Source organism: Heterodontus francisci, chromosome 1 (genome assembly GCF_036365525.1).
Source record: "Heterodontus francisci isolate sHetFra1 chromosome 1, sHetFra1.hap1, whole genome shotgun sequence".
NCBI classification, from domain to species: domain Eukaryota; kingdom Metazoa; phylum Chordata; class Chondrichthyes; order Heterodontiformes; family Heterodontidae; genus Heterodontus; species Heterodontus francisci.
The window spans coordinates 200,574,489-200,598,245 of record NC_090371.1 but is presented as its reverse complement, the minus strand read 5'-3'; the positions used below and the strand labels follow the sequence as shown (position 1 = coordinate 200,598,245).

Here is a 23,757-nt window from a genome sequence, read left to right as displayed (position 1 = left end):
GACTTTTATGTTGGAAGCCAGCTCCCATCTACCCACCGTAAAATTCCGGCCACAGTATAAATATGGTATTAGACTCAATTCCAATGCCCAATAGCACAACAGACAGTAAGTCAATTGCAAACTTTCACTCATGTACATTCGCATTTGGAATTCCAAATTCATAATATACAATATCTGCATTAATGATTTAATTTAATATAATTTAGTTGCACAGCAATTGTAACAGGCCCTGTATTGACCAGTGCTTTTCCACTCAAATGGCGCGTGCATACATTGACTCCAAAGACTTTTCCGAATTGTGGACATTCATGCAAAGCTGTAACCGTCTAACACAGGCTCTCCGCTTCTTCCTTGAACAGAGGCTCAACCAGTCTCCATCCACCACCACCCTCCTCCGCCTGGCTGAACTTGTTCTCACATTGAACAACTTCTCCTTCAACTCCACTTACTTCCTTCAAATAAAAGGTATTGCTCTGGGTACCCACATGGGTCCTAGTTATGTCTGTCTTTTTGTGGGATATGTTGAACATTCCTTGTTCCAGTCCTACTTAGGCCTCTCTCCCAACTCTTTTTCCAGTACATTGATGACTGTATCAGAGCCGTTTCCTGCACCTGCCCCAAACTGGGAAACTTTATAAACTTTGCTTCTAATTTCCACCGTTCTCTCACCTTTACATGATCCATCTCCGACACTTCCCTTCCTCGACTCCTCTGTCTCCATCTCTGGGGACAGGCTGTCTACTAATATTCAGTATAAGCTCGCCGACTCCCACAGCTACCTTGACTACACCTCTTCACACCCTGCCTCCTGTAAGAACTCCATTCCATTCTATTCTCCCAGTTTCTCCGTCTCCAACACATCTGTTTTGATGATGCAACCTTCCACAACAGCGCTTCAGATATGTCTTCCTTTTTCCTCAACAGAGCATTCTGTCGTTGACAGGGCCCTCAACTGTGTCCGGCCCATTTCCCGCACCTCTACTCTCACCCCTTCCCCTCCCTCCCAGAAGCACGACAGGCTTCCTCCCCTTGTCCTCACTTTCCACTCCACCAGCCTCCACATCCAAAGGATCATCCTCTGCCATTTCCGCCACGTCCAGTGTGATGCCACTACCAAACGCATCTTCCCCTCCCATCAGCATTCCAAAGGGATCGTTCCCTCCGTGACACTCTGTCTATTCCTCCATTATCCCCCAACACCTCGTCCCCTTCCCACGGCACCTTCCCATGCAATCGCAGGAGTTGTAATACCTGCCCTTTTTACCTCCTCTCTCCTCACTACCCAAGGCTCCAAACACTCCTTTCAGGTGAAGCAGCAATTTACTTGCATTTCTTTCAATTTGGTATACTGTTTTTGCTGCTCACAATGTGGTCTCCTCTACATTGGGGACACCAAATGCAGATTGGGTGACTGCTTTGCAGAACACCTTCGCTGAGTCCGAAAACATGACCCCGAGCTTCCTGTCGCTGGCCATTTCAACACACTCACCTTGTCTCATGCTCACATCTCTGTCCTGGGATTGCTGCAGTGTTCCAGTGAACATCAACGCAAGCTCAAGGAACAGCATCTCATTTACCGATTAGGCTACAGCCTACCAGATTGAACATTGAGTTCAATAATTTCAGAGCATGACTGGCCCCCCTTTTTTTTGTTTACTTCCTTCTTTGTTTATTTTATTTTAGTTTGTTTCATCATTCATTTTTTTTACCATGTGCCTGCCCACTTTTAAAAAAAAATTGTGCTCTTGGCCAGGGCTGTTCATTATTCCATCATTTAACACCCTCTCTGCACTAACGCTTTGTCTGTCACCACACTATTAACACACCCTTTGCCTTTGCTCCATGACCTTCTGGTCAGTTATTCTCTGTGACCCTCTGTCCTTTCAACACCTTCCCTTTTGTTATCTTTTGCCCCACCCCAGCTTTATTTGATTAAAACCTATTACATTTCTAACCTTTGCCAGTTCTCAGGAAAGGTCACTGACCTGAAAAGTTAACTCTGCTTCTCTCTCCACAAATGCTGCCAGACCTGCTGAGTATTTCCAGCATTTTTTGTTTTTATTGGCACAGGCGTGGGTTTCCTCCGGGTGCTCCGGTTTCCTCCCACATGCCAAAGACTTGCAGGTTGATAGGTAAATTGGCCATTAGAAATTGCCCCTCGTATAGGTAAGTGGTAGGGAAATATATAGGGATAGGTGGGGATGTGATAGGAATATGGGATTAGTGTAGGATTAGGGTAAACGGGTGGTTGATGGTTGGCACAGACTCGGTGGGCCGAAGGGCCTGTTTCAGTGCTGTATCTCTAAACTAAAACTAAAGGCCTAGCCCTTGCCAATTGCTGCTTTACAAACAACATAAAAATAAAAATTTTACAAACAAGGACAAGATTTGTTTAGTGCCCTATTCCTCACCTCCCACCCCACCCCCCCAAACTTCCTTCTGGGGTCTCCCACTGTGCACTGTGTCCAAACACCAACCGCCATCGCTGCATCCCTGGACCCCCCGTTGAAAACCCATATCCTATTCCACCCTCCGCCCCTAATGTCTTTTTAGTGAGTCTGACAGATAAATTGAATGATGAATTAAGGACAGCTTTGTGCTGTGAATTTGTGGTGCTAGGATTATACAAATCTAATTGTAAAACCATGCTACGCATGGCAACCAGCAAATACAAGTTGGAGAAAATTTACTATACATTCGCATTCAAAGTGCTTCAGCATGAATAACATAAGAATAAACAAGTGAACGAGTAAGACATTTCCATTTCAAAGTCTTTAAACTTATAGTCTTTCCATATAAGATGGTCAACTGACTCTATTGCTAATTTGGGAATATTGCACAACATTTTGGAGCAGTTTTCTTGTGTTCACTCGAAACTAGTTTGAGGTTTGTCTAAACTCATTTTGCTAAGAAGCCTTGGCAGCAGTCAGAAAGAGGAAACTCTCAAGCAATCTGTCTCGCCTGGATTCGGTTGCATGTCCCAGAGGAGAAGGAACAAAGCAAAACAAAGAAATATCTTCCAGACTAATTTATATTTAATGAACCTGCCAAGCTTTTATCTGCCACCTGCCACAGAAAAAAAGGATGCTGTAGCATTTCACTAAGGCAACACCAAAAAATATAAATTAAAGAAAGTTCATTATATAATTTTCATAACAGCTTAACAAAACTCTTCACAATTCATTAATTAAGTAGTCAGGTTTTGCTTCGGATTGCAAGAGTTCAGTTACTTGGTGGATAAATAAATTCCAGGTGTTCTCTGAGATAAACATTGAATGTTTGGAATACTGGATTTTGACTCTAAGGCAGAACTAGCACACTGATAACTTTATCAACAGGGTTTACAAACTAATCAGCATTCAGACCATAGTCTCAGTGCATAGAAGTACCTTTTCATCTATACTCACACTAGCAAAGGTTACAGAATTTTTCCTATAATTAGCTGAAAATTGTTTCCTGATCTTATAAAAATGAATAATATTACAACTGTTTATCCATCAATGTGATCATCACTGCACACTGATGCGATGATGCACGGCCACAGCCACTCCCAGAGCTGACACTATTAAAAATGGAAGTTTTTTAATGTTCATCCATGGAATATGGGAAGCACGGACAAAGCCAGTATTTTATTGCCCGACCTAAATTGCCCTTGAGAAACTGATGGTGAGCCACCTTGAGTGGCTTGCTAGGCCATTTCAGTGAGCAGTTAAAAGTCAACCACATTGCTGGCAGTCTGGATTCACATATAGGCCAGACCAGTTAAGGATGGCAGATTTCCTTCCATAAAGGAAAGTAGTGAATCAAGTGGGTTTTTACAATAATCCAGCGCTTTCATGGTCCCCATTACTAACTTTAGAATCACTTTCAAGTACCAATATTCACTTTTTATATCTGAATGACAGCAATCATTAACAAATTAATATTTTTTAAATTCATTCACAGGATGTGGGCATCACTGGCAAAGGCTAGCATTTATTACCCATCCCTAATTGCCCTTGAGAAAGTGGTTGTGCCAGGCCATTTCAGTGGGCAGTTAACAACACTGCTGTGGTCTGGAGTCACATATCGGCTAAGGTAAAATGGCAGTTCTGATGAAAGGTCACAGACCTGAAACATTAACTTTGCTTCTCTCTCCACAGATGCTGCCTGACCTGCTGAGTATTTTCAGCATTTCTGTTTCTATTCAGCATGACAGGCTTTCTTCCCTAAAGGACATCAGTGAGCCAGAAGGGTTTTTACAATAATCCAGTAGTTTCTTGGTCATTATTTCTAATAGTAGCATTTTATCCCACTTTTATTTAAGTAATTGAATTTAAATTCCCCAACAGCCATGGTGGGATTTAAACACATGATTCTGGATCATTAGTCCATACCTCTGGATTACTGTTCCAGCAACATAACCATTATGCTATCTGTTAAGACCAGGTGAGAAAGGTGTCTAGGGTTCCCTTTCAGCCTTCACCTGGTCTTACTGTGACGGGGGTTTAATTTTTAAACATACCATGTTTTGAGCTCCCCCATAGTGAATCCTTGTTCACTGCTTTCCAATTATAAGGCAAAGAAATGAGCACAAACAGGCTTTCTTAGGTTTAAAGAAAAAAAGTGACATTTATTAAAACTTAAACTCTAATTCGGTTAACGCCTACGGATACACGCAACACCCCACACTAGCATGCATACGCAATACGCACATGCAAATAGAGACAGAAAAAAGAAGAAGAAAAATAAATGGAGAGGTTTGAGGCAATATCTGAAGAGTTTCTTGTTACTGTGCTTCGAGCTCACTGTAGAGTTGTTTTGTAGGTAGTTCTTGCTTTTCGTTGGGGCCCAGTATTCTTCTTAAACCTTGTTCACTATAGGAGACTTTTCTCCTTTGGGGTTCATATGTCTTCAATGGATTCCAAAGCTGGTGAGAAAGAGATGAAAGCAGACAGGAGAGAGATGTTCTCAATCCAGGAGCTTTCTGTCTTCAAACACTGTTTTCTCCAATTTAAAACTCTCAGTTCAAAACTCTGCAACAGCCAGTTAGTCATGTGACTAAACTGGTCTGACCACATCCGTTCGTGCATTGGGAGTGGGGATAGCTCCTTTGTTCCAACACTGTCTGCTAGTATGCAAAAATGTCTTTCCAGCCAGGGGCTTAGCAACCCCTTGTAATAGCCTTTCTCTTCTTCCTAGCAACAATTTGAAATTTCATGTCCATGTGGCGAAATTAATGTTCTTCATTCTTGGCAGGTGTAGACCTGCATGACACTATCATACCCTCAATAGCTGTTACCCTGGATTGAACACAAATCAGAAACCTAACTGGGGATTCAGGTGGCAATTACAAACTTTGCTACATAACCTACAATATCAGAACCCTTTCATTAGATTACTCATTTATAATTACTTTCGTGCACCAGTACTCACTTTTGATATCTGAATTACAGCAATCATTAACAAATTAATAGAGGTGCTAATATTCATAACATAATCTTCATTATTAAACTAATAATTGGATTTAAGGTCCAACAAAGTATCAATTATGACAAATTGTATTAGAATAGAGTTTGTGCAAAACTCCCAAAGCTACATGTCAGAGAAGCCCATGAAGCACATTGTAAGTGAGCTCAAGATGCTAGTAGATACATTTTTGGAGAGAGAGAGGTATGCTGAAAAGGCTGTCAAATGAATCTAATCCATTAAAAGGGGTGAATCTGCTTGGACCTAATGGTTTATCTAAAAATTCTTATGTAAGATCAGCAGAAGAATCAGAGGACATGATTACAAACTGAAGAAACCATGAACTGAACCCGATGTAAGCACCGGCTACTTCGTACTTAAGATTCATCACTTTATGAGCAGACAATTCTCAAAAAGTGACAATACTGAAACACTCAAGAGTGAACTGGATCCATTCTTGATTCAGTAAAGAGAAAAACAGCAGATTAAAAAAAAAATCTAGATCAATGCGTAGAGGAAAGGGATTGTAATGCTTGAGTAAATTGGATGGAGTATATGAGCTCTTTTCACTTCTATATTCTTACGTCTTTAACAGCTTTAAGCCTTAGTATCCTAGATTTCCCATACTCTCCTCATCTACAGAAGCTGTGAAAACTAACCTGTGAAAAAAATTGCACTCACGATCCATATCAGGAAGATGCTACTTGTTTACTTATTCGGCTAATCACAAAAACCGTAACAAAGAGCAGAACAGAATGGTATCGCCGCACAAACCATACCTGTCTGATGCCCTTTAGATGGCAAAAGGAACAACTTTATTTTCACTTTGGGACACTGTTGCTCTCAATGTTCAAATTCATTCATAACTGAAAGCCTCAAACCTCCCCAGCAACATGACAAGTGCCCTTTAACTCTGCTCAACCCATGTACACTGAAGGAAAGTTTCAAAACCACCTCAATTTTCACAATTGAACACATCTTGATTTTAGTTTTATATATTTAAACTATACAGCAATTTAACCTGAGGACAGTCTCAATCACTGTCTCCAAGATAACTATGGAGTTCATGAATAAGTGAAGAATCAAGTTTCCACTAATTTATTAAGAGTATTCAGAGTACAATACTAATGCAACTCTTATGGAACATAATTTCTTTTTAATGCTTTTAGTTGCATTAAAAAGATTTTTAAACTGTTTTTCCTGTGAATTTCTAACCACAGACTTACCCCACTGTGCAGCCAAGTGAGGCAGATGACCTGCTCTCATCGTCCACCAACATTGCCTGAATTGGCTGCTAGGATAGGCATGAGAACAGGCTAGGGATGTCTAAAACTTCACTTTTAGTTATGGGGAGACATCTGACCTCTTATCAGGACCAGGATGGCGGCCTGGGCTCAGTGGTAGCACTTTCACCTCTGAGTCAGAAGGTTGTGGGTTCCAAAGTACTCCAGAGATTTGAGCACAATATCTACACTGACACTTCAATGCAGTACCAAGGGAGTACTGCACTGTCGGAGGTGCCGTCTTCTGGATAAACCATTAAGCACAGGTTCAGTCTGCCCTCTCAGGTGGATGTTAAAGATCTCTGACACATCTGAATGGCACCAAGGCAGCTCACACATTCCACTGCATTCTATTTGAGGAAGAGTACCTTGGTCAATATTTATCACTCAACAAACCTCACTAAATCAGATGATCTGGTCATTATAGCAGTGCTATTTGTAGAAGTCTGCTGTATTTAAATTGGCTGCCATGTTTCCTACATTGCAACAGTGACTAAACTTCAAAAGTACTTCATTGGTATAAAGCACTTTGGAATGTTCTGAGATGGTGAAATGCACTATATAAATGCAAGTCTGTTCTTTTTTTTCACGAATGTTATGGACAGATTTGAGAGAGAACTGAAACCCCAGTTCCCTTCCCTTTACTGTCCGTAATCAGCAGGCGGAATCTAATGAGTGCTGCGGCTTTCCCAACGGCAGGACGAGAAGTTGTCATAACTTCTGCTTCTGCCGCAAATTCCGTTTTCCACACAATTTTGTATGTAAATTTGCCATGCGGCGACAGGCACGGCAGACACGTGGAATCATGCGGCGGGGCTGCCCTTTCATTGGTGAAACCCACCATCACTGCCCCAAGCACCATGATCGCCACAGATATAAAACATTCTGTGCTGCGGCCTCAAGGATCAGCAGCCTTCCTTTCATGTAAGTATCTTCAAAATAACTTAAATTGAAGCTTTTACTTAAATCAAAATGTTTTTGCCTTCTTTATTTTGTGAAAGTCACCATCAACGTCACACCATTTATTTTACCTGCAAAGTGAAACAAATGGCAGCCAGCAGGCAGCGTCCCACCCCACAGTTCAGTGATGCCTCTCTGCAGATTCTCTTCCAGGCCATCAGGGAAAGATGGGAGGTCCTCTTCCCTGCAGATGGAGTGCGAAGACCCTCCTGCCTCACCAAGGCAGCCAGGATGGAAGGAGCGAAGGAGGTCTCGAACTGTGGGCTAACTCGTAAAACCAGGGTGCGCTGCTGCAAATGATTCAAGGACTTGCTCAGATTGGCAAGGGTAAGTGATCCTGGTGAAACTGCTCCATTGTTTTCTTCCAGGGCTCCGTGTCTTTAAGGCAGGAGGTACACAAGGAATGCAGTGGAATGTGTGAGCTGCCTTGGTGCGGGGTTTGATGCCACGAGGCCTCACCACCGCCGGTACTATGAGGTGGGGCCTTCCCGGGGTCGAGGCCCATGGCGGACCTCTCACGAAGGCATTTTCCAGACCCCCCGCCATGATCCCCAACGTCAGGGGTCAGTAAAATGTAGCCCATTAAATCTGCACTATCTGCTGCAGGAGAAACAAAGCCACAAAAAGTGTGAGCATGCTAAGATCAGAGAAAGTGTCTCTGACATAAGGCTGCTGGCCACGGCTGGGGAGGAGGCATTTGAGATCAGCAGGAGAAGGAGAGAGACTGGGCAAGTGGAGATGGCGAGGTAGGAACCGCAGATGTAAGGATGTAGTGTCAGCACTGCTCTTGCAGCCATATGTGGAAGTTGAAGGAAATTGTGTGAGCTCATGTGAAGCGCATGCTTAAAGTGCCTCTGTTTGTGTCTCCACTGTAGGCACCTGCACTCGAGTCACAGAATGCAGTGTGGCCCAAGAATCCTCCTCTGGGGAGGAGAAAGAAGCCAATACCCGAAAGGGTGCACCATCACCTGCCTCTTCTTCCACCTCTGCCAGCACGGATACATCCACACTGGCAAATTAGGTTAAGGAATAGGTCAATAGAGATCAGTAGCAGAAATTTAAGGGGATATTTCAGAATACATAGAATATATACATTCCAACGAGAGAGAAAAATTCCAAGGGGAGGACCCACCATTAGTTGGTTAACTAAAAATGTTAGAAGATAGTATCAAACTTAAAGAAAAAGCATATAATTGCACAATGATGATGACTGGTCAGAAGATTGGACAGAATATAAAAAACAGCAAAGAATGACTAAAAGATTGATAAGGAGGGAAAAAGTAGAGTACGAGAGAAAGTTAGCTAGAAATATAAAAACAGATAGCAAGAATTTCTATCCATATTTAAGGAAGAAAAGAGTTAACAAAGTGAACATTGGTCCTATACAAAGTGAGTCTGGGGAATTAATAATGGAAAATAAGAAGATAGCAGATGGATTGAACAGGTATTTTGTATCGGTCTTCACTACAGAGGATACAAGTAACATCCCAGAAAGAGCTGTAAATCCGGACATGGAAGGGAAGGAGGAACTCAAGAAAATTACAATCAACAGGGAAGTGGTACTGAACAAATTGTTGGAGCTGCGGGCTGACAAGTCCCCGGGTCCTGATGGACTTCATCCTAGGGTCTTAAAAGAAGTGGCTAATGAGATAGTTGATGTGTTGGTTTTAATTTTCCAAAATTCCCTAGATTCAGGGACGGTTCCATTAGATTGGAAAATAGCGAATGTAACTCCTTTATTCAAAAAGGGAGGGTGAGAGAAGGCAGAAAACTACAGGCCAGTTAGCTTAACATCTGTCTGAGGGAAATTGTTAGAAGCTATTGTTAAAGACATTATAGCAGGTCACTTAGAAAAATTCAAGGTAATCAGGCAGAGTCAACATGGTTTTGTGAAAGGGAAATTATGTTTAACCAATTAATTGGAGTTCTTTGAAGAAGTAACATGTGCTGTGGATAAAGGGGAACCGGTGGATGAACTGTACTTAGATTTCCAGAGGCATTTGATACAGTGCCACATCAAAGGTTATTGTGGAAAATAAAAGCCCACGGTGTAGGGGGTAACATACTGGCATGGATAGAAGATTGGCTAGCTAACAGGAAACAGACTAGGCATAAATGGATCATTTTCTGGTTGGCAAGATGGAACAAGTGGTGTGCCACAGGATTCAGTGCTGGGGCCTCAACTTTTACAATTTATATAAATGACTTGGATGAAGGGACTGAAGGTATGGTTGCCAAATTTGCTGATGACACAAAGATAGGTAGTAAAGTAACTTGTGAAGAAGACATAAGGTGGCTACAAAGGGAAATAAGTGAGTGGACAAAGATCTGGCAAATGGAGTATAATGTGGGAAAATGTGAAATTGTCCATTTTGGCAGGAAGAATAAAAAGAAGCATATTATCTAAATGGTGAGAGATTGTAGAGCTCTGAGATGCAGAGGGATCTGGGTGTCGTAGTGCATGAATCGCACAAGGTCAGTATGCAGGTACAGCAAGTAATTAGGAAAGCTAATGGAATGTTATTAATAATTGCGAGGGGAATTGAATACAAAAGTAGGGAGGTTATGCTTCAGTTATACAGGCATTGGTGAGACCACATCTGGAGAACTGTGTACAGTACTGGTCTCCTTATTTAAGGAAGGATGTAAATGCGTTGGAAGTACTTCAGAGAAGGTTTACCAGACTAATAACTGGAATGGGCGTGTTGTCTTATGAGGAAAGGTCGGACAGACTAGGTTTGCATCCACTGGAGTTTAGAAGAGTAAGAGGCGACTTGATTGAAACATATAAGAGCCAGAGGGGTCTTGACAGGGTGGATGTGGAAAGGATGTTTTCTCTTGTGGGAGAATCTAGAACTAGGGGTCACTGTTTAAAAATAATGGGTCACTCATTTCAGACAGAGATGAGGAGAATTTTTTTCTCTCAGAGAGTCGTGAGTCTTTGGAATTCTCTTCCTCAAAAGTGGATGAGTTAAAGAGAAAGGAGCACAGAGCTAAGACTGAACTGTACAAATCCAACTGCTGCATGCCACGTTGAAACATTCGTGAACTGAGCAGCATGGGAATATCGCTCGCCGTTCACTTAATCTGGCAGACAGGAGTAAATTGTAACTATGCGTATGGTAATGAGTATTCATGTTATTTAAATCAATGCGAAGCTGCAATCCATCACTGCACTGGGGAACACCGCAAACCTGCCGCCAACTTAATTCCTCTAAAATATCCCACTGTAGGAAATCCGAAAAAAACACCTCCCGCCTAATTATATCACCCCACATGCCACCAAATCTGCCGTGACAGACAGCATAAAATTCTCCCCAGTGTATTTTTGACAAGGAAGTTGTGTGTGTTTCTTAACCCCTGAGTGTGTGGTCAATTTGAATAACCAGCAGCACACTTTTTGTGGGTTTAAATAAAGAGGATTATTTTTATTCACACGTTCATCGTGACAGTTTAACGTTAGTCACTCACCACACACACACACTCACTCTTGAGAAAGAAAACTGTTAAAGAGGATAGTGCATTTTTACCAATTGCAAACAAAGGACTAGTTTGTAAGTCACGTGATTTTGGCTCATCCTGGGGAAAAGGCATGTGTTGTGGGCCTGGTGAAGAAGATGTTTTCACTCCTGAAGTGTAGTTAGGTTGATTCAATAGCCAGAATCGTATATCGAAGTCGTTGCAGGATTCTTTTGAAGAGGTGGATTTCAGCAGGTCACGAAGTTAGTTGTTTGTAGTCTCATTACTAGGAGATCAGTGTTCTGTACTGGTGGACTGGAAAAGGGACTGTCTTGGAGACCTTAGTCTGCTTTCTCTGCAGCTGTTATTTGCTGACAGACCAGTTTCTCCCTGGTCCTTGGAGTAATAAGATCTGTTATCTGTGTTTAGTTTGTCATGTGACCACCTGATCAATACTCCTCTTGTCCACACAATGGTGGCCATCCACCTCTACTTATGATTTAACTGGTCCACTTGTTCAGTATCAAGCTTGGAGACATTGTGTCTAGGAGTCCATAGGTATTGAGTTTTGGGTAAGATCAAAAACAATAGGAGGCGTGAATTCCACAAATGGTTTTGTCTTGGTAAGCACATTCAAGGGAGGCACTCCACCCATGGTCATTCAATTGCAAAAGTCACCTGGCTCTCAGCAGCCATCTTATGCAGCCCTTTTAATGTCCACTGTGGTTCATATGAAAAAAAGGAAAATTCAGTTCCAGAAGATTCAATGCTGAATACGGTCCACCTTTATTGGGCATGACACTACCCATAGTGACACAGTTAAGACCAGAAAATCAGTGGGTACCTCTGTTACACGACTGAATATTGTTACAACTTGGTGCTGTCCCAATTTTAATGGAAGTTTTTTCATATAGTGTAAACTATTCCATAGATTAAAACTTTGAATTTGAAAAACTGCCTGCGTTCCAGAATTTCTACCCAGAATAGGAACACAGCATCTCTCCTCTTCAACCCAGCATTGAATAGTAGGGCTGAATGGCCTGTTTCTGTGCTCTAAATTCTATGTAACCCATTTATTTTCAAATGAGGGGTCAAGGACTGCACAACAAAGCCAGCAATTATTTAATGCAGCTTTGTCCCATCTCTCAAAGGTGAAAAATACAAAGCAAATTCCTTTCCAAGGCCAGATATTTCTTTGTGTACCAGCTGTAGTCTTTAATGACTGTGAAATTCATCAGAAAATGAGAGGCTGAAATCAGATGAATGCAAAGCCTTTCTGGTGCTCTATGAAGTGGTAACCAGGTTACACTTTCCTCTGAGAGTTTTCACATCAGATCTTTGTGAATCTTTGGCTAAATGTCTTCCAGAATCTGCATCTAAACTTTCCATACTGTATCACATATTCTTTTGACTGAATGCTAGGGAGTTTATATTTCACATGTCAGAAAGATTTTTGAAAACATGAAAACATGTTCATGCTTCACCACAGTAAGCCACTTAATAAAATCAGTTCACTGCTTCTTCTTGTAATTCACAGAAATGCACAAAGGAACAAAGAGCTGATGCCTCCAAGTACTGGTGGTTGGTTCCTCAACATGAGACACATTTTAATTTTTACACGTCAGTTAATAGGATGAAAGATGAGGGAAAACTGGGAGTGAGTTACAGAGTTGGAACCCAGTTAAAGGCATGCAGATAAATGCTATGTGAAACTTGGGATGAGCTAATGCTTTGAAATTCTTTCCATAGTGTCTGACATTATTGGGTATATACAGTTTGTGACTGCTTGGTTTTGAAAAGTAGGCAAATGCATGGCTTAGAGAAAACAGATCAGATGGGTCTTTAGTACACTAATAGGATTGAAACATATAAGATCCTGAGGGGTCTTGAAGGGTGGATGTGAAAAGGATGTTTCCTCTTGTGGGAGAATCTATTTAAAAATAAGGGGCTGCCCATTCAGGTCAGAGATGAGGAGAATTTTTTTTCTCTGAGAGTCGTGAGTCATTGGAACTCTTCTTCAAAAGGCAGTGGAAGCAGAGTCTTTAAATATTTTTAAGGCAGAGGTGGATAGATTCTTGATAAGCAAGGGGGTGAAAGGTTATTGGGGGTAGGCGGGAATGTGGAGTTGAGGTTACAATCAGATCAGCCATGAACTTATTGAATGGCGGAGCAGGCTCAAGGGGTTGAGTGGCCTACTCCTGCTCCTAATTCATATGTTCGTAGGATGTGGCAAAAGTCACGACACACGTGCTTCCTTTCCTCAAATGATGGTTTCCCACAAGCTAACTTTACAATTCTACCACTAACACTGCTAATTTAAAACGCCCGGCATTTGAGCATGGCAGCATTTGTTTGTACTCATGCACCTGCAGCTGGACCCTGTTCTGTAAGCAGTATAGGTGCTTGTGTGACAGATGCAATAAGCTCACTGTTGCATCATTAATTCAACTAGCATAAATGATAGGACTATCCTGGTTAGACAAGCTACTGAATAAAAGCATAATCTAACAATTAATGATTAATCATGACCTCTGCCCCCAAAATACCCAATATGCTTTCCTGTGCCAAGAATGCAGGTTCATAAAATCTTCCCTAAAATACATTTCAGGTCTTTAGGTTAAATTTTAATTCCTCATTCTGCCACAGTGGTATTGATTTTGATGGCTCAGATTTCCCATCCTCCTTCTGCTGATAGTTATGAAACTGGGATACAGTATATGAGTAGTTTCTAAATCCCTCCATGGCCTTGCTCTTCCCCATCTCTGCACCCTCATCCAACACTACAGAACTTTGAGAACTTTACATTCTTCCAATTCTGGACTCTTAACTACTGTCCACTTTCTTCACCCCACCATTGGCAGTTGTGCTTTCAGTTGTCTAGGCCCTAAGCGCCAGAATTCCCTCTAAACACCTCCGCAACTCCAATGCTCTCTCCTCCTTTAAGATGCTCCTGAAAACTTACCCCTTTGGCCAAAGTTTTGGAAACCTGACCTAATCAATGTTCCCTCTAAATGTTCTTTGTATTGGGAGGTCTACAAACTCCTTTGAGCACACTTTCATTTCCATGGGCACCTTACATTATCAAAGTCACTGAATTTTCACAATGTTGTATGCAGCCTATTCATTTCAAAGTGTGATATGCTCCAGATTGCTGTTCGGCCGTGCACAGAGAAAACATTGCTCCCCTCCTGCTGGTCCCATTCTCCCTCTTCTCACATACCTCCCATTCCATCTTTCCTCTCCTATCCCATTCTCTCTCTCCTCTCGCACGTCCCATTCCCACTCTCCTCTCGCACGTCCCATTCCCACTCTCCTCTCGCACGTCCCATTCCCCCTCTCCTCTCGCACGTCCCATTCCCCCTCTCCTCTCGCACGTCCCATTCCCCCTCTCCTCTCGCACGTCCCATTCCCCCTCTCCTCTCGCACGTCCCATTCCCCCTCTCCTCACGCACATCCCATTCTTCTTCTCCTCGCGCATGTCCCATTCTCTCTCTCCTCTCACACATCCCATTCTTCCTCTCCTCTCACACGTCACATTCTCCCTTTCCTCACATGCATCTCATTCTCCCGTTCCTCTCGCATGTTCCATTCTAACTCTCTGCTAACTGGCTGCATTCTCCCTCTCCTCAGGCATCCCATTCTACCTCTCCTCACACATCCCAGGACTGTCAGCTCCTCCTTCCTGACACAAGTACTCACCCTTTCAGGAGAGTACATGAAATGCAAAAGGAGCGAGGAGGATATACACATCTTGAAGGTTAGGGCTTAGTTCATAAACAACCTTAAAAATCCATTCATCTTGCCAAACAGTGAAATTAAACTCAATATCTGGTCTCTTACCCATTATCTAGACAGTTTCAATTAACCTGCGTTTTCCAGGCTGGCATATGTTCCCAAGCCAACTGGCTACTTGCGTCTTTCCCCTCCCATAACTCTTCACCGATGAATCCTGAGTGCTCTCACCTTGTAAAGCTTGGTCTCTCCAAGGGCTCTGAGGCCTTATCCAGTTCCTCGCCTCCTGTCTCTCCTGCCACTCAGTGCTCACTTCTGGACACATCTCTACCTCCCCCTGTTGGAAATTGCTGCTCCTCCGAACACAGATTCATTCTCTCCTGCACTCATGCTCCTCCAATAACAGCTGTAATTTTTCCTGTTCTCTCTCCAGCCACTCTCACTTTTGCAGTTTGGGTTTGATGTTAAGCCCACCCTGTTCAAGCTCACTCTGGTGAGCGGCCTGTTTATTATGATGCACAGTAAATTCCAAACTGCTGTGCAGCTGCGCACACACGCACACACCTTAGAGGGAACATTGGTCCTAATGTTTCTTTTTTGGTTTGGTGTCAACATTTTTTGTCTGATTATGCTCCTGTGAAGCACCTTGGGATGTTTTAATGTGTTAAAGATATTATATAAATCCAGGATGTTGTTGCTGTTGTAAGTGCAGTGATGCTTGAGAGGAACAGGTGACTTTGGATCGACAGTTCCCTAAACTCTCCACTACTGGAGCTTTCCACACGACGGGCTGAGTTTTCCCAGTTGCACAGAGATGGGTTTGGAGACAGGACTGGGAGAAAAATTAGAGAATCTCGCATTGGGGCAGCTCACTGACATGGCCCCACCTACAAGTGATCTTGCCAGAGGCGGAGTCTGACCGACACCAGCTACCCAGCGTGGTGGGTAGCTAATTAGGAACAATTAAGTCCCCACGTGGGATCAAATTGGTAATGCCAGGGTCTTCCTGATGGCGGACAGGCCTTCCACTGAGGCCAAAGCCTGGCAGTTGCCTGGAGGCAGTTTTCCCGTGGCAGGCCGGAGGGCCATCGCGTCCCCTTTAAATCCCGCCCCACCTCCTTCCCACCCCCTGGAGCTGCGGGTATCAGAGGGTCACAGCCACAACCGCAGGCCATCATTTGGAGGGGCTCCCACTTTCCACTGGTTATCTCAAAGCAGTAGCTACATTGACTTTTTTTTACAAATTTACAATTCTTCAGAGGGAGCTTCAATATTGAAGCACCCTCGTGTTTTCCTACCTACATCGGCAGCACTCCCCTCTCCCGGTGGGACTGCCGGCTGGATGTCGTTGAGGGCCCTCCTATTGGGTCTGCTGGTTCCCTGGTCCTCCCACCGAGCTTAATTGAATGGAGCACCCGGAATTAAGAAGCCGGCTCCGGGAAGATCATGACTGACTTACCGCCATGGCGACTTCCAGGTTCCTGAGCTGGAATTGAGGCCAACATCAGGATCGCAAAACAACCCGGAAACGTCAGCCCATTATGTCTGGGTCTGTTGTAGAAAGCTATAGGAACAGTTTTAATGCTTCTGTACTGTCAAGTGTTTGCATTTGTGCATTGATAAGAAAATATATAGTATAGGGTCAATCAAATGGGAGGCCGGGGCGTGGGGGCAGGAAATACAGTCTACTCCACAGGATAATAGGAAGGATGTGGAAGCTTTGGAAAGGGTGCAGAGGAGATTTACTAGGTTGTTGCCTGGTATGGAGGGAAGGTCTTACGAGGAAAGGCTGAGGGACTTGAGGTTGTTTTCGTTAGAGAGAAGGAGGAGGAGAGGTGACTTAAAAGAGACATATAAGATAATCAGAGGATTAGATAGGGTGGATAGTGAGAGTCTTTTTCCTCGGATGGTGATGGCAAACACGAGGGGACATAGCTTTAAGTTGAGGGGTGATACATATAGGACAGATGTCAGAGGTAGTTTCTTTACTCAGAGAGTAGTAGGGGCGTGGAACGCCCTGCCTGCAACAGTAGTAGACTCGCCAACTTTAAGGGCATTTAAGTGGTCATTGGATAGACATATGGATGAAAATGGAATAGTGTAGGTCAGATGGTTTCACAGGTCGGCGCAACATCGAGGGCCGAAGGGCCTATACTGCGCTGTAATGTTCTATGTTCTATGACCTAGCAATATCATATACCTAACAATAATATTAGGATATGGGAAAACTATTATATTGTTATTTCAATTTCAAAGGAGGAGAGAGACACCACTCCTCTCGTGATTAATGAAGCAAGTAGCTGCAATTTCCTGCTGCCCAAACAAAAAGTATTTGCTAATTGGATTTGAAAGTAGTAACAACTCGACAACAACCAAACTGCTTGTAGCAAATAAACTATTTGTCACATCTGTTGCTGTTTAAAATGAAATGTACTGGGAGTATTTCTGTCTGTATTTGGGTGGGAATAGGGCAGTCACTGGCTGAAAATCATGACACTGCATTTCCTACCTTGTTCCCACCGACCTCCAGCTTGCTGTGAATTTGGAGCGGGCCAGAAAATAGGTGAGCAGCACTCATGCTCGAAAAAGGCTGAAGCCAACTTATTAATGTAGCAGTGCAGCAAACGGCATCTACCATTAATTAGACTTGCCTTGCACATTTAATTTCCATGAGATCTTGCACCGAAAGTTGCTAAAAGCTGGAGATGGAAATGGAGCAGTGACCTCTCCAGGCTATTGGAGATCTTTTGAACGGGGCAAACAACTGCAAATACTTTACACAGTCAGACAGAACGATTGTGAAATGAGCAGTGTAGAGTCTAAACTAAGAAGGGAATTGGATAAGCACCTGAAGAGAAAACATTTGCAGGACTACAGGGAAAGGGTGGGGAAGTGGGACTAGCTCAATTGTTTTTGCAGAGAGTCAGTAGAGATTCGATGGGCCAAACGGCCTCCTTCTGTGCTGTAACCATTCTATGATGCTATAAATTAGAGTAGAGAGTTCAATGTCCAATCAGGTACAGAAAGAGAAATAAAGAGAAGGAAAGAAAGATTGTATTAAGATAGAGAAAAAAAAGGAAAAATGTAAAAAGTTACATTTTTGTTTTTTTAAAACCTCCAATATCAATTTAAACCTGAAGAAATGAGACCCCCATGCTTGTAATAGTTAATTTTCAGTGCTAGAGAAGTTGACTGGCTGTAATTAACACTTATTACATCATTAAAAAGGCACTTGGATTGAAATGGACAAAACATAACTTTCTGTGGCAAGTTTAGTTCATATCTAACACGCAAATGCAGTAAATTCACGCCATTCAATGCGTTTTACTGATGAACTAGACAATGAGATGCCGTTTTCAGGAAGCTAATGGTGGTGCAGCGCAACTCAGGCAGCAACTTTTGGATTTCCACATTTAACCACGCATCTGTACTCACCTAAATTTTCTGTATTATTTGTGCATAAATAACGGCCTCACCGTTATTTTGACAGCAAATTATGGTCCAATATGCAGTAGTGGTTCTATGCTGTATTTAGGACCCCAATTAAATTTTGGTCTCCCACTGGGTTCAATGCTTACTCTGCCCAGTGGAATTGAGTGCTGAGAAGAACACGGACCCTCGAAGAGACTGCTCAGAAAAATAATAAAAGCTTTGCCAATGATTTCTATGGAGCCAGGAAGAAGCATGAATGTCCACACTTAATGCTCCACCTTTGGTTCAGCTCCATTGAAGAGCCTTTTGATTCCCCACAAAATACTGAGCTATCAGCTTTGGCAACTTGCCAATATTAATGTAATGAGCCCCGACCATGAGTGTGTCATGATGCTACTACAGCAGTCTGACTAGAGATTCAAGCCAGGCTCATGCATCCTTATTGACACAGTGCACCTGCCCCATCCATGCAAAATCCCGCAAACCCAGGATTCAGAACAGAGTTTCCAGCTTGAGGTTAGGATGGATGGGGGTTCCCCTCCACCATATTTCTGTCAACAGAGCAAACACCCAGGAGTTTCAGGGCTAATGTTTTATATTGTTTCAATTTTAATTAAACATACTTTGGGAAATGGTAATCAAAGTTAATGGATGCTTTTTGGGCTGGAGGAAGGTTTGTAGTGGAGTTCCCCAAGGATCAGTGTTGGGGCCCTTGCTTTTCCTGATATTTATTTTTTATTTATTTATTTAGAGATACAGCACTGAAACAGGCCCTTCAGCCCACCGAGTCTGTGCCGACCATTAACCACCCATTTATACTAATTCTACACTAATCCCATATTCCTACCACATCCTCACCTGTCCCTATATTCCCCTACCACCTACCTATACTAGGGGAAATTTATAATGGCCAATTTACCTATCAACCTGCAAGTCTTTTGGCTGTGGGAGGAAACCGGAGCACCCGGAGGAAACCCACGCAGACACAGGGAGAACTTGCAAACTCCACACAGGCAGTACCCAGAATTGAACCCGGGTCGCTGGAGCTGTGAGGCTGTAGTGCTAACCACTGCACCGCCCTGATATATATTAATGACCTAGATCTTGGTGTAGAGGGCACAATTTCAAAGTTTGCAGATGATACGAAACTTGGAAGCATTGTGAACTGTGAGGAGGATAGTGTAGAACTGCAAAAGGACATAGACAACTTGGTGGAATGAGAAGACAGGTGGCAGGTGAAGTTCAATGCAGAGAAATGTGAAGTGATTCATTTTGGTAGGAAGAACATGGAGAGACAATATAGAATAAAGGGTGCAATTCTAAAGGGGATGCAGGAGCAGAGGGACCTAGATGTATAGGTGCATAAGTCATTGAAGGTGGCAGGACAGCTTGAAAGAGCAGTTTATAAAGCATACAGTAACCTGGGCTTTATTAACAGGAGCATAGAGTACAAGAGCAAGGAAGTTATGTTTAACTTATATAAGATACTAGTTCGGCTTCAGCTGGAGTATTGCATCCAATTCTGGGCACCACACTTTAGCAAAGCTGTGAGAACATTGGAGAGAGTACAAAAAAGATTCACAAGAATGGTTCCAGGGATGAGTAACTTCAGTTATGAAGATAGATTGGGGAAGTTAGGACTGTTTTCCTTGGAGAAGAGAAGGCTGAAAGGTGATTTGATAGAGATATTCAAAATCATGAGGGATCTGGCCAGAGTAGATAGAGAGAAACTGTTCCCACTTTTGAAAGGATCGAGAATGAGAGGGCATAGATTTAAAGTATATAGTAAGAGAAGCAAAAATGACATGAGGAAAAACGTTTTCACGCAGCAAGTGGTTAAGGTCTGGAATGTGCTGCCTGAGAACGTGGTGGAGGCAGGTTCAATTGAAGCATTCAAAAGGGAATTAGACAGTTATATGAACAGGAAGAATGTGCAGGGTGATGGGGAGAAGGCAGGGGAATGGAACTGAGCGAGTTGCTCTTTCAGAGAGCCAGTGCAGACATGATGGGCCAAATGGCCTCTTCTGCGCTGTAATGATTCTGTGATTCTGGGATAATAGGTCCAAGCCCAAAGGATACAAACAGCAATAATTTTGGTGCCAGGTACTAATTGACAATCTCATTCAGAGAGGACATAAGGATGACTGAGCTGAAAAAATGGGAAAATTCATACCACTGCAGAAGGATTGGGTTTATGTCATATTGTTGAAGACTTGTAAAGGATAAGTTTTAATCTGCATCCAACCTTTGCCAAGTCTCAGTGCAAAATGCTCGATGCTCTCATTATAGGGATCATTTTATGTAAACCTGTTCTTGGTTCAGAAATTCACCTACTGGGTGCATGTGGGAATTTGGGAACACACTCCCATGAATTCCACACATTAAAATTCATGGTTAAAGAACTGTAAATCCTGTTGGGCAAGGTTCCGCACTGGGAGCATGTGAGAATAGTGGGCAAATTTGCTATTCTCCAATGAATGTGCGAAATAAAATTTGGATTTCTGTCCCAAGTTTTATGTCTATTTGACTTGACGGTTAAACATATTAATATATCAGCTGTGTTGAAATACATTCATATTCAATACAATGTTATTTCAGTAGAGATATAGAACATTATTCATACTGCTAAGACTATTCAAAAACTGAATATTTATATATTATTAATCTCATTAAAATGTTTTGGGGAAATTGATTGAATTATGCTGTGATGATTTTATTAAACTGCTCTGATTAATCACTTTTATTATAAATTTTACGCTGTTATATTTCAAGTATTTTAATTTGAAGGAGTGTGTATCTATTTAATGGAGCATTTTCTCACAGGTTTGTCCAGCGAACAGTGGGCTCTGAATACCCTATTTGCATCTGCTCCACTGGTCACCAAGCTAGCTTCACCATGAAGCAGATGCTGCATGTTGTGCAGTGCAAATGTTAGCAAGATTTATCGCTGTTCTTTACGTTTACAAAATTGGTAGTGGCCCACACAGTCAGCAATGACATGTGCATCAAGCTGCGTGTAAATCTCCAGTACGCAAACTCCAAGTGTCACTACGTGCTGAGGTTCTATCTGTCCCCGGTGTTGCGAAAGATGGGCCTGGTCACATTGCCGCGGAACGCTCCATCCAGTTGGACTGTGCCGTACCACCTATCCTTCGTGGAGCAGTTTCTGCAGGAAAACACCTTTGACCACCGGTCCATCAGGCAGTGGTCTGCACGGAATGTTCTCAAGGCCCTACGGGAAAAGGAGACGGGGGATCCTGTCGGATGGTTCCCCGAGCAGACCGCCAAAGTCATTTGGCGGAATGCCTCATCACCAGAACTTTCAAACAAGCACCAAGATGTAGCTTGGCTGGTGGTGAGAAGGGCCCTCCCCGTCAGATTCTTCATGCACGCCCGAAGTCTCGCCCTCTCTGCACAATGCCCCCGCGGTGGCTGTGGTGGGGAAGAGACGGTCGGCCACCCCCTCCTGGAATGTGTCTTTGCAAAGCAGGTGTGGAAAGAGATGCAGTGGTTTTTGTCGAGGTTCATCCCAAGCAGCTCTGTAACACAGGAGTCTGTGCTCTACGGGCTGTTCCCAGGGACGCACACCGAGACAAACATCAACTGCTGCTGGAGGACTATCAATTTGGTGAAAGACGCCCTTTGGTCTGCCCGAAACTTGCTGGTCTTCCAGCGCAAAGAGTTGTCCACGACCGAATGTTGCAGACTGGCATATTCCAAGGTCCAGGACTACGTGCTGAGGGACGCACTAAAGCTTGGGGCAGCCACAGCAAAGGCTCAATGGGGAAAGACCACAGTGTAAGGTCCCCCCCACCAAGCTGAACTGAGGGGCTGGGTTCATGGGAAACCCCTCGAACTGTATCGGGAAAATTTTGTGTGCTGTAAATGTAAAAATGTATATGGCATGACAATGAAATGGAAGGGTTGTGAGGCAACTCATAATTGTATAGAAGGAACTGATCACCTTTGCACTGTTTGTATTGTTTGACTTGATGCTGTTTTAAACTGTTTGGGAATGTAATTTATTTTACAGATTTTTATAAATAAAGTATATTTTGAAAATAAAAAAAAAGTCAGCAATGACATGATGCCACCCAATCATTCTGTGCACACAACTCTGCTCAACAGTCCTAATTGAATCTCTTGTAAGACCTTTTGCCTGATGACACCCGGCTCTAGGAATTTCTCTGAATTTGCAGTTTGTCGTTGCTTAAAATGTTTTAAAGCCTGCAACAATAATGAGGTTCATTCTGTCCTGTAGGCAGTGACATTAGAGGCTTTGTTTACACAACATACCAAGGAAGGCATGCTGCACATTTCATTCACAAACTGGTTTCTCTCACACACATTCTCTACCACTCTGTCTCAGCCAAGCTTTAGCTTCTTATTTAGTTTGTATATGATTTTATCCTTGTTCAATTTACTCCTCATCTCTCCTACAGGCACTGACGTTTGCTGAGGTACCATTCCATGAGTCAAAGCAGGACTCCAGTACCTACGTGTGAGCCTATGAGTGGTCCAGAGTAGGAGTGTTGCTTGATTTACCTCCTTTAGCACAGATTTGTTTCCCTGTGCTAAATTCCTCTTGTGGTCAAGAAAGGGCCAAGGTAGGAATCCAGTATTCAGGCCACCAGCACTCTTGTTCAGCTACTAGAAGGCATGCGAGGACCTCACTAAATTAACATCTTTTAATGGTGCCTCCCTTCTCCTGGAATTACCAGTAAAAAGAGAATGACAATAATAGATGAAATTAAAAAGTTTTGTTCTGTTGATTTGGAAATGCGATTATAGTGTCAAGTAACTGCATTTGAAAATATAATCATCTGTAAACTGTAGCCTCAACAATCTACCATGGTTATCCTCTTACTAAAGTACTTGCAATGGAAGCCCTGTTGTAAGAGAAAAAATCCTGTCAGACAGACCTGTTTCAGGAAAATTAATCCCATAGTTCAAGGTAAATAAGAATGGCATTTTGATTTCTTTTAGCAATTCTTCTAAAGAAAATAAATAGGGAATATTAGAGCTAGGTTTTCAATTTACTTGCACAGCATACACATTACCCACAAAAAAAATTCAATCAGTCATTCTAAAAAAGTAAGTCATTCCTAATTCAAAATCTACAAAATTCAGGGTACATTATTCACATCTGTGAAATATTCTTCACTTCAAATTGTAATTTTTCTCTTTTTTAAAAACTTTTGTGAATTTATTTGCTCATCAAAAAGTAAGAGATGTTTTTGCTGGGGAATGGAATACCCCTTTTTGGACATCATCAAGCAAGCTTAATTACAGATAAAGCTGCCTCTTCTTTGCCTCAATGATGTGTCCTAGCTCTAATCTCAGAACACTCAGATGAGATTTCCATTTCTCACATCAGCCAGACACTGGTATCCATGAATAATATTCATAAAGATTGGTACAGATAAGAGAGACCAATCAGCAT

The 23,757-nt window shown here is 42.6% G+C and overlaps 2 protein-coding genes across 8 annotated transcripts in view; one reads left to right on the top strand and one right to left on the bottom strand.

Moving 5' to 3' along the window:
- The window catches only part of sorcs2 (sortilin-related VPS10 domain containing receptor 2), an 810,245-nt gene that overhangs the window by 312,948 nt on the left and 473,540 nt on the right, over window positions 1-23,757 (bottom strand). The window lies entirely within an intron of this gene.
- The window catches only part of LOC137374286 (uncharacterized), a 177,672-nt gene that overhangs the window by 4,259 nt on the left and 149,656 nt on the right, over window positions 1-23,757 (top strand). For 2 of the 6 annotated variants that reach the window (XM_068040121.1, XM_068040112.1), the window contains one exon: window positions 21,138-22,323. The exons of 1 other annotated variant lie outside the window; for it this stretch is intronic. In XM_068040121.1, coding sequence (XP_067896222.1) covers window positions 21,313-22,116 — 804 coding nt within the window. In that variant the 5' untranslated portion in view covers window positions 21,138-21,312 and the 3' untranslated portion in view covers window positions 22,117-22,323. Of the gene's footprint in view, window positions 1-7,832; window positions 8,019-9,161; window positions 22,324-23,757 lie in introns of those variants that run through there. 3 more of the 6 variants (XM_068040131.1, XM_068040094.1, XM_068040103.1) reach the window with 3 other exon arrangements.